The sequence below is a fragment of the Papaver somniferum genome, chromosome 5 (assembly GCF_003573695.1).
Source record: "Papaver somniferum cultivar HN1 chromosome 5, ASM357369v1, whole genome shotgun sequence".
NCBI lineage: Eukaryota > Viridiplantae > Streptophyta > Magnoliopsida > Ranunculales > Papaveraceae > Papaver > Papaver somniferum.
Genome location: NC_039362.1, coordinates 200818026 through 200829449, shown reverse-complemented (window position 1 = coordinate 200829449; position 11424 = coordinate 200818026). Strand labels below are relative to the sequence as shown.

Here is an 11424-nt window from a genome sequence, read left to right as displayed (position 1 = left end):
ATCTTTGTTCTTGCTCTTGTGCTTGGATACATACTTTCTTCGGTAATCATCGTCTCCGTCATTTCCCGTTGTTCTGCTCCTCGTTAGAACTCTTTGAAAGAGTACATAATTACGGGTTTGATCTATACTTGCCTCTAGTAGACTCTTTACTTTAAACACTTTTTTAATTAAGAGAATCTGCTATAAGTTTAAATATTTCTCTTATGTATGAAAATTAATTCGATAATGTTAGTGTGGTTCTTGATTTAATAGAATGGGAATGAAGATATTGTTGTTTCACCGAAAAATGTAGCATCTTCCTTGTTGATGTCTAAATTTGATTCTAACTTGTGTGTACTTTGAGGATATAATTCTGCAATATTTTCCCGGTGTTTTTACAATGGCCTATGATCATGTTGCGGAATTTGTTAATAGCCGAATAAATGTCTCCTGTGATAGTCCGGATGTCCCTAGACCAGTAGACCTAACTTGAGAAATGCAGTATGTGTATGTTCCATGCATTCTCACTTTTTTTTTTGTTTTACGTCTGTCAGTATTTCTTTGTGGATAATCCAATCATTCTTGAAAAGAAACCAATTTGCATAAATATAAACAGGAAATAGAGGGTCGAAAACACACTATGTCATCGTTAGCTAATAACTAGTAACAAATTAACGTGTTTGTATCTGGTATATCATTTTTCTTTGCTAATAATGTTGTGCAAAAATCATATAACCACTTATTGAGTTGTGCAAAGTTCACCAGCTACTCCTACCTGTAATTTCAGGTATAGTTATTCAATTTCCTAAGATTGATGAATGAGAGTTTGAAATATGTGGAAAAGATGGTCATTTTTAAACTGGCCGTGATGAAAAATATTGCCAACTCGGCCGACTTTATTAAATTTGAATTTGAAAATTCAGTCCCGAGGAGGAGTTCATTTTAGGTTCTCAGGATATTTTGAAATCCACTGCAAATCCATAGATCCACCAACAACGTACAAACATGATTATGTGAACAACCTACGCCATACGTAAAACATCATCTAAAGAGGAAAAATAATAAAAGTTCACAAATGATAGAAAATAAAATCTACATAAATCTGACTAAGCTTCACTACTCATACTCTCGATGTCAGGGGCGGACTCAGGGATACATTTAGCTTTGGGAAAGTAGGTGCAACTGTCTCCACTTGCTAAGTAGTTTTTAAAAGTTATCTATATAAGGTTTTTGCTTCACATCGTGGGATTTTCTTTTTTGTCATCTCTTACCTTTAATCATGGCTCAACCGTTGACTAACCCAAAACTTGAGGCTCTAGCATAAGAGTGGCTTTTCTGATTCGTAATTTTCTTTCTTCTTAGCCCATAACACAAAGTACAGACCAGTGAACATCAAGAACATACCGCACACGCTGCAAAATCCATCCATTCACATTTTGGTTATCTTTATTTTGAGCCAAGGGTTAGAAAAGATCCTTTGAGGTGAGATCAGAAGAGAGCATACCTTCCTAGACTGATAGAGTCCCCTAAGGTAGGATGACAGAAGATACGGTTCCGATGGGGTTGAATGTAGACTATTGCTTTAGTTAGTAGTCTGCATGAGATTGTTATCCGTTCTTGGATGTTCATTTCTGCAACTATTGCTTTAGTCGGTCAAGTGTTCTTCTGTATAACAATGGTTGATAGTATGCAAGTGATGTTAGGTTCTGTCTCTTGTCCAACAAACTCAACAAGCTTTCTTCTTGCTGTTTCATTTGGAGTATTGATTTCTTTGATAATCGGCCTCTTCATCATGACCCGGTTTTCTACGAGCTTAGTTCTTTCTCTTGTGCTTGGATTCACACTTTCTTCAGAAATCTTCATCTTCATCTTGATCCGTATTTCTGCGATCTTTGTTCTTGCTGTTGTGCTTGGAGCGGTTCTTTGTTTGGTAATCATCCTCTTTGTCATTTCCCGTTTTTCTGTTCCCCGTTAGAACTCTTTGAAAGAGTACGGGTTTGATTTGTACCAGGCTGCTCTCTGTTAGTTATTTCTTTTATCTATGAAAATTCGGTGATGCATGGTTAATGTGGTTCTAGATTTAATATAATGGGAATGAAGATATCGTATTATGACTGCAATATGTACTCTTGTTTTGTTGATGTCTAAACTTGATTCTAGCCCGTGTGTGTATTTTAAGGATATCATTCTGCAATATTTTCCCGGTGTTGTTACAATGGCCTATGATAAAATGCTCCATGCTGCAGAATTTGTTAATAGCCAAAATAAATGTCTCCCGAGGATGATTTCATTTTTAGGTTCTCAGGATGTTTTGAAATCCGTCTGTCTAAAACTGTTCGATCAAAGTTTAAAATGGCCTCGAAACTTGAGCACAACATATACAAAACTTCTTGGGCAGTATATATTTACATAGATCCACCACAGTGTACACACTTTATTATGTGAACAACCTACCTCATATTATGTAAAACATCATCCAAGGGGGAAAAATAATAAAAGTTCCCAAACGATAGAAAATAAATCTATATAAATCTGACTAAGCTTTACAACTGATACTCTCAATAACAGGGACGGATTCGGGGGCACATTTAGCTTAGGGAAAGTAGGTGCAACTGTATCCACTTGCTAACTAGTTTTTAAAGGTTATTTAACTTACATAGTGGGATGTTCTTTTTTTTTTTTGCCGCCTCTTACCTTTAATGCAGCATATATACGCTATGCCTAACCCAATGCTTGCGGCTCTAGCATAAGAGTGGTTTTTCTGATTCGTAACTTTTTGGTAATACTGATACATCATCACTGCCCACGACATTTTCTTTCTTCTTAGCCCATAACACAAAGTACAGGCCAGTGAACATCATGAACATACCGCACACGCTGCAGAATCCACCCATAGTACATTGTGGTTATCTTTATTCGAGTCGAAAGGTTAGAAAAGATCCTTTGAGGTGATATCAAAAGAGAGCATACCTTCCTAGACTGACAGAGTCCCCTAAGGTCAGAGCAGAGAGGATGACAGAAGAGACAGTTCCGATGGGGTTGAATGTAGACACATATACTGGCCCTTTTCTCTTCATTGCCCATGCATTAAAACTCGTACAAGCTCCACTTACAATACCTCCCTAGACATTCACCACAAATTGAAGCACTTCAGTTTATGCTATACAAAACATTTGCCATTGGCTCGCTTCATCCATGCAAATTCACGCAACTCGGTTAAATTGGGGCGGTGTGAAGATATTTACCAGTATAGCATACCCAACAAGATCCCCGGTGCGCACAATATTATTGGCTGTGACTAATCCTCGTTCTTCAACCATCTTTACTACTGCTGTTAGAATAGCACCAGCGAAAGAAGTTATGGCACAGAGAGTCATAGGTGCAGGGAAATCACCCAAAGTTGCAGCCTGTTTTCAACACAAGCAGTTAGCTAATGCACTATTATAAAATGTATTTAGAGATCAATACGTAACCTAATAATGAAGTCTTAATGGCTGTAAGCAAGTTTTACACACCTGTAAGACAACAACACATGACAAGACAAGGATTGCTGTCATGAGACATATGATACCAACAAGCTTGACTTCCTCGTTGATTTCATCGTTCGGACTGGTGCTCTCTGAGGTTGCTCCAGGCGCGTAGAAAATGCTCATTGTAATTGCTCCAATAACACAAATGCAAGTCCCCAAGATCTTAACTTTACTATACATGCAACTAAGATTCACCTTTTCAAACCTACATAAAGGCTTGGATAATTTGTATGGCTATTAAAGATCACAAATATACTAATAGGTAGTGTCGCAAATGAGCCGCGAACTAGTAGTAGTACCTGAGTGCCCAAGCAATGACAAAGATGATCCCTGGAGCTAGATTGGGCATGGCACAAGCGATTGCTGGAGAAGTTTTCTTAACTCCAACTAATAGTAGGGACTGGAACAAAGTTACCCTTCAAATGGAAGCCAATATAATATGATAAATTTGCTAATACAAGCCAATGCAAGAATTAATATGATATATAAATTCTTACCCTCCAAATGAAATCAACAGCAGTTGTCCCAACAATTTGGTGCTGAATTCTTTGGGCCACTTGCTCCTTTAAAAGTAAACAAAAAACATAAACAAAATTATTAACAATAGCAAAGTAGCAACGACAACCAAGAATAATAATTAAATCCGCGAAGAGCAAGTCTTATGGTAATCAAAACGAAATTAAATTTCTCTGCATGGGAAAACATTGGATTGGAACGCCATAAGACTTACCTTTCGAAATATACGCAGAGAGGGAATAAGAATAAAGAGGTTGCAAAACTGCAATAAATGACGAGGAAGAGAGGGGAGAGACCAAGTGCCATTAGATTGCTCATGATCACTGAGTATACAGAATAGACGATTTGAACACCGATTAATCCAACAATCAACACCGATTCATGGAAGAATTTATTTGTTGCTGGCGTTGTTGTTGATCCTAACATTTCTCAGATTATGTTTTTAGATCTGTTTCTTTTTTTCTTTTCTTTTCTTTTTCTCTTCCTTGTGAATTTCTTTTGCCACCTCTTTCGGTCACTAAAATTTCTAGCTGATCAATTCACCACCCACCACCATCTTCCATTCCTTAACAATTATAATTGTTGGTTTTATTTTGGTGTTTGGTTAGAATTAGCAGAACATCTCTTTCTGTCTACACAACTTTTGCGGTGACGAATCACAATTGTGGTTTTGAAAGTAGCTAGCGTTTCATATGACTTGATAGTTAGCATGCATGCATGCATGCACGAGGCACCAACAACTGGTCAAATGGTTGAAATCATGCATGCACTCTGATCACCTACCTGTTGGATGGTCTTGGGCCTGCCTAGATTAGACGCACTTTAGTGGATCTGCTTTGAACAAATCCAATCCGAAATCCAATTTCTTCTGTGTTTTTTTTTTCTTTGTCTTTTTTTGTTTATTTGTTTGGGTACATGAAATGAAATCCAATTGCATCTACCACCAACATCCCTCTTATGTGGGTATGGATGTTAACAAGAACACCAACAATTTGGATGAGGTGATGGTGCAAATTTTGAGTCATGGACCACAATTTGAGTCGCACAAATTTTTGAGGTCATGAGAAAGATTTTGTATCAGACTCAAGGTTTTTCTGTTAAAAAATTATCAAAATAAAGATTTTGGGTTAGGGTGACGATGCGGGTCACAGTGACAATTTTGCAGATTTTGGGCATACAAACAATTCTCGGCACTAATTAAGGAAATTTCAGGCCACAAAACTGATTTTGGGTCACATGATATATTCAATAAGAATCATTTTTTGGGACCATGGGTTTTTTGAGGGGAACATGATTTGATTAGGCCACCTTCCTTATAATTATAAGGGATGTTCTAGAAGGTGGAGATGACTAGTTTACCCTTTTACCTAATTAGAATTATAACTAATCTACGACTTCTTCTTCCTCTATTCTACAATTTTTCTTCTTCTCTTCTTCATCAATATATGATCATCTAAACCTGATCGTATACAAATCTAATCAAAAATCATCAAATTTTCATCATCGTCGATTCATTGAGTTTTCATCGTCGATTAATCAATCTTTTATAAACAAACATATCCATAAATATTTTCCCACAAACCCATTACTTCTAATTCGTTTTTGATTGAAAATTTTGAGTCGTAGTCATCAAAATATGTTGAATTTGGAGGTTACAGTAGTAAGTTCGGTTAGGATAATTTTGAAAAAAACCCTAGTTTTATAACCGAACTTTTAAAAAATGAAGAACACGAAGAACACTACGGCTAAGAATTTTTTTTTGCCTAACCGAACACCTGAGTTCGGTTGAGTCGCAAAAATAATTTCAATAACGAACTCTTCTCTATATAGCCAAATGTTCAGTTCGGTTTAATCGCAAAAAAAAATCCTAACCGAACTTTACTCAGAAAACCTATATAATGAGTTCGGTTAACTCGCAAAAATAATTTCAAAACCGAACTCTTCTCTGTATAGCCAAATGTTGAGTTCTGTTTAATCGCAAAAAAAATTTTTTTTGCGAACTTACCGAACTCTGTTGTTTAAAGTTCGGTTACAACGTGGTCGAGTCGACTGAATCGAACAAACTCTCTAAACTCAAGCATAGTAGTTCGGCTACATTTGATTTTTCATCAGCTAGTCGAACAAACAAAAACTCCATTAAAGCTCTGGTTCGGTTGCCTGTGATTTCTGATTTATTAACCGAACTGCAATTGCAGAAAGTTCGGCTACATGTTCTTCATATAATCTAACCGAACTTTGTTGACCTGGTTGAAATTTTTTTGTTACAATTTTGATTTTGAAGATATTTTAGGCCATTTATAACAACATTCACTAAGTTACAAGCATACTTCGGTACCCAGAGGATGTTTTTTCTCCATATTCACCCATCTCAAAATAATTTTTTTCTCCATCTTCTTCTTCTTCTATCACTTTAGTCACTCAATAATTCTACTTTAAAAAAAACAATCTATTAATTTAACCTTAATCAATGATTAATCACACTAACTAATCGTTATACAAAAATAATCAGGAGGGTAATTTTGGTATTAGTATAAATATTTAGATAAGAGGTGACCTAAAATTACTTCTAATGTCTTACCCAAAATAAAACAATGGTCCCAAAAAAAAAGGTTGGTCCCCAAAAAACCGTTCTTCAATAAGGTCACATACCAATACCATGTCGTTTACAGTATTGCAAGTGGGCCGATAGATAACAAGATTTGGGCCGACAGATAGGCAGCCAAGGAGCTTAGGAATCACACTGCAAATTTTAGGTTGTTATGCAGATTTCAAAGTCTAGTTTTGAGTCACATGATAAATATTTGGTGGATGGACAATTTTTGGATCACAACTACAACTTCATGTTTGAAATTTCTAGGGTTTTAGTTACGTACTTTGTTGTGTTAAGTTGTTAGAAAAATCCAAATAACTTTTCTGGTGGCAATTGTAGTTTGGTAATTTTTCATATGACTTGCATGGGGCACCAATTTGTCAGATGCATGGAAGCGTGCATGTTTGTATCCGCCGCACTTCATTCACAGTTTATGCATCAATAGTTCCAGCAAACATTCTTGTTGAACTGTGATTTTGAAGAGGGGCGGAACTAGGATTTGGAACTAGGGGTGGCTTGGAAAAAGTTTCGGCATTTTAGGGGTGGCTTGTAAAAATTTCAGCCGGGTTTGCATTGGAATTGGCTTAGCTCTATTACCTATTTTTTTTTTAAATTCCAAATTTGGGGGTGGCTTAAGCCAGCCCAAGTCTAGCTTTAGATCCGCCACTGATTTTGAATTACATATAAACTATCCACTCGCAACAAAACTCATAAATGAAATCCCCTTTTTTTCTCTGCAGGGCGATCCTACCTTGTGTGTGCTAGTGGTTTTTACGTGGTTTAAAATCATAATTCATGCATATTGATAATAGAAAGAAAACCATTGTTTAGATTGAAGAAAACTGCTCCTTAGGTTCTAATTCGATGGATTTGGTGGATATAAAGAAAATTCATCTCAACCAGTATGGACCTAACCTAGTTTCGAGTTCAAAGCCTCTAGATATGTCCAAATCAATTAGTAATGCTGCTATAACTACTGCCTGCAAAACGAGGGGATCCAGGTAAATAAAAGTAACCTAATCTTTTTATACTTCTATAAAATTATTGTTTCTATGTCTTGCCGATTGGTATGATTGTTAGTATAAATTTGGGTAGTAAGTTCTTTGCTTTATTGTATCTTTTTAAAATAAAATCCTAGCTTGGAATGCCCAAGGATGTGGTTCAAAAAATACCAGGCAACATTTCAGTTTCTTAGTTAATTCTGAGAACCTAGTTATTGTTTTTTTTTTGTTTAAGACAAAGAAAAAGAGATCCGAGGTTAGGAAATTCATGAAAGATTTTCCTAAAGTCTTCATTGTTGACCTATTGGGCATAATAGGAGGACTTGTTATGGCATGGGTAGATGGTTTAAATTTGAGATAATGCATTTTAACTCTAATATGATTAATGTCCTAGTTGAAACAAACTTCTCTGAGAAGGAATGGTTGTTAACATGATTTTACGGTTTACGATACAAGCCACATAAATTTGATTCTTGGAAATTTTTAGAAGAAATTTCAGTTAAAGTTAACTATAATAAGATGGCTTGGATGGTTATAGGAGACTGTAACCAAACTCTTTTCAAAGATGATAAACAAGAAGGTGCTCCTTTCGTAGAAAGTGAGGCAGAACCCTTTAATAGACTTCTTCTTTACGGTCGGCTTTAGAAGATTATGATTATCAAGGGGCTAAATTACATGGAATAACTATAGGGAGGGGGTAGAAAACATCCAGGAATCGACAAGCCTTTTATTAACATAGAATGGTTGAATCAATTTAGGAAATCAACCTTAAAATTCCTAGTGTCGATAGGAAATCTTGCATAGAATTAATACATAATTGTTGTAATAGTGATAGCAGTAACCCTACAATAGCCATGATTCAATACTTGGAAAATCTGGGTAACCAAGTGAATTTTTGGAAAAATAATGTGTTTGGATTACCAAAAAACAAAATTAAAAAACTATTGTCATGTTTGGAAAAACTAAACAAGAAAAAACCGGAAAGGCATATACAAAATCTAATGAATAAGTAACTGGTGACCATGGAAAAATTATATGACACCGAAGAACAAATTGTTAAACAGCTTTCCAGAGATAACATTGTGAATCTATGAGAGATAAGTACAAAATTTATAAGCTGGCGACACTGCTACGGCTACTGGTTACTTGTGATTCTTTTAACATGTTATTAGAGATTCGTCACCTTGTTCCGGTATTAGAGTGATTTGCAATTATGTAATTTGTGTTATAATTTTATGTTAAAATTCATTTCCTAGTTTTGTTTTATATGGATTTTCACAAGTTTCGAGAAGCAAGAAACAAGTATTTATTTCAACAGTCAGAGTCGACTCTAAGAGCGTGGTAATTGTCAACATTCGCTGGCCAAGTAGTACAAGGTGTGATGGTTGTATCTTGGAAGACGACACCGGTAGAACCGTGAGCACTGTATGCGTGTATGAATTGTCTTTAAGGAAAGAGGAGTACCTCGCCTCGATCAAACAATCCGATAAATATTTCTAACTCTTTTCTTTGTTAGTATTTTGTTTGTCACATGAATAGGATTTCCGAAAAACCGAAACCGCGTATTTTTCCAACAATTTGTTTATCTTGTCCTGAATCATTCAGGTTTGATTCCCGTTTATTTATTAAAGAAAAATATTTATTGTACTTTTTTCTTCCAATGAATTGTCTTATGTTTTCAAAGTTATTTTAATACGTAGTCAGGTGATAAACGAATGCACGCCTACTTTATAATCAAAATCTCACATTTATGAGTAGTTTCGTAAAAAAGAAAAGAAAGAGAAGATACTCAATGAATGCATACCTATTTATAACCAGAATCATGTTAGATTTTCTTTATTAGGTAAATAAATATGCAATCTAAATGATGAAGTACATACTCCTATTTGTCTATAAATAAAACATATTGTAGATGGTATTTTTAATCAACGAACATACATCACTGTCTAAAATATATCCTGGATTTCGTGAAAGAAAAAAACTCAGAAACCAATAAGCACTCAAAAGAGTACACCCCAAATTTGATGAATACATGGTTTTTGCTATCAAACTTTTTCTTTAATAGATTTATTGTATATAGTAATTCTTGGGAATATGTGGTGCGGGAAAAACAACTTTAAGCATCTACATAAATGGATCTTCTCAATGACACAGATTTTGGCTTTGCGAGCTCATAAAAAAAGCGATTATACCAATGAACCCCCCTTGAATCGCAAAATGGAACTTACAATAAATTTCAAATGAAATACCAATCATGATGGTGAGTTTCTCTGAACAAGAGAGGTAAAATATCTGCTTGTCTCATTCGTTTGTTTTAAGCTTCATGATTAATTCAATTATGCATGCACACAATATATCTCTTTCAGATATTACGGCGTCCAAAATGGTTATCGTACGGTAGTATACATATATAGTATTTTCAGCGGAAAACATGATTTATGCTTTGACACTACCGCGTGCACATACTCTTTTTAACACAAAATGATAGTATGTATATGTGTGTAACTGCAGGAACAGTTGCACTCTACTCCTACAATTGAGAATGTCATAAGGGCTTGTCTTATGTTAAAATCAAGACCACGAATTGTTCCTCGTACGACTAATGTGTGTTCTTGTTGGTGAAGTATGTGACGAAATCATAGTGTTATAAGGTAAAATATGGAAGCCTCAGTAACATCCTGACTCCGTGAAGTTCCTTTGTATGCGTGGCAAGTATTTGAACATATATCACTACAAGAAAATGGGCATTTAGTGACAAATATTTTCTTCACAAAACCATCTTATTTTGTCGTCAAAAAGGATCTGGGGCGATTTTTTTTTCGTCAGCTAATCATCGTCGTGGAAACGTTTAATGGTCATAAGAAATTATTTTAATGACGCCAAATTTTTTGTTATTGTACAACTCTTTCAACAACTACTATAATTTGTCTCCAAAAATAAAGTGAATGGCGAAAAATTATCTCATTAGAATTATTTTTGGCGAGGGAAAAACTTCCTCAATAAATTGTTTTAATGACAACTGATATTCGTTTCAATAATAAATTATGCCGACCAAATGTTTTGTTTTTATTACATACCGTAGCTACAAATATTTTCATCTCCCAAGCAACCTTTTAATGACTAATATTATTGTTTTTGAAAGTGGTTTTCGAAAAAAAAAATTCGGCCAAAAAATAATGAATTTATGGACCAAATAATTCGCCTACAAATAAAGAAAATAGCGAGAACATATGTTGTCTTGAAATAAATGTTTTAGAGACTAATTCATTGGCCGATAGAAATATTTCAGTCGACAAAAGTTTTCGTCTCATAACTAATGATTTTCTAAACTAAGAATTTCGATCCAAAATAAACAGTTTTTAAGAATAATAAATTTGTCCATGAAAACAGTTTTATAGACAAAACCTTTCACCAGCAAATAAATTCTGAGACCAAAAAGTTTGCCTCCAAAAAAATAAAATGTAAGCGGATCTTTCGTCTCCAAATACTTTATTTATGTGAAGAGAAAAATTGTCATAATATTATGTTTATGCACACAATTATGTTCGTCTCCGAAAGATCCATTGAAAAATATTTTCATTTATACAAATAGTTTTTGTTTACAATCCAACACAACTCTCCAATCTCTTATTACATTCACAATGGACTAATAACTTCTAAGTTCTAACTGCTCACTTGTGTCGAAGCTATTGAAGTTATTGAAGAGTACTTCTAGCACCTATATATAACCGATAACATAAAACTAAGTGGCTTCAGATTTTCGAAGGTGCAGCAACAGCTGCATGAATAACCAATACTCAACAGCTGT

The 11424-nt window shown here is 34.9% G+C and overlaps 1 protein-coding gene across 1 annotated transcript; it reads right to left on the bottom strand.

Annotated features, from left to right (window-relative positions):
• Window positions 1-2356: 2356 nt before the first annotated feature.
• LOC113278460 (WAT1-related protein At5g47470-like) lies at window positions 2357-4672 on the bottom strand. Its single transcript, XM_026527289.1, has 7 exons — window positions 4240-4672; window positions 4007-4072; window positions 3809-3925; window positions 3495-3714; window positions 3225-3386; window positions 2950-3101; window positions 2357-2856 (listed from the first exon to the last, which is right to left on the bottom strand). The coding sequence occupies exons 1-7, from the start codon at window positions 4449-4451 to the stop codon at window positions 2721-2723; spliced, it is 1065 nt and encodes a 354-aa protein (XP_026383074.1). The 5' UTR covers window positions 4452-4672; the 3' UTR covers window positions 2357-2720.
• Window positions 4673-11424: the final 6752 nt, after the last annotated feature.

Coding starts and splice junctions, on each gene's coding strand:
- LOC113278460 (XM_026527289.1), bottom strand. CDS start 4,451: ATGTTAGGATCAACAACAACGCCAGCAACAAATAAATTCTTCCATGAA. Junction 3,715..3,808: donor GTCATTGCTTGGGCACTCAG/GTACTACTACTA, acceptor GCCTTTATGTAG/GTTTGAAAAGGTGAATCTTA. Junction 2,857..2,949: donor GACTCTGTCAGTCTAGGAAG/GTATGCTCTCTT, acceptor TGGATTCTGCAG/CGTGTGCGGTATGTTCATGA.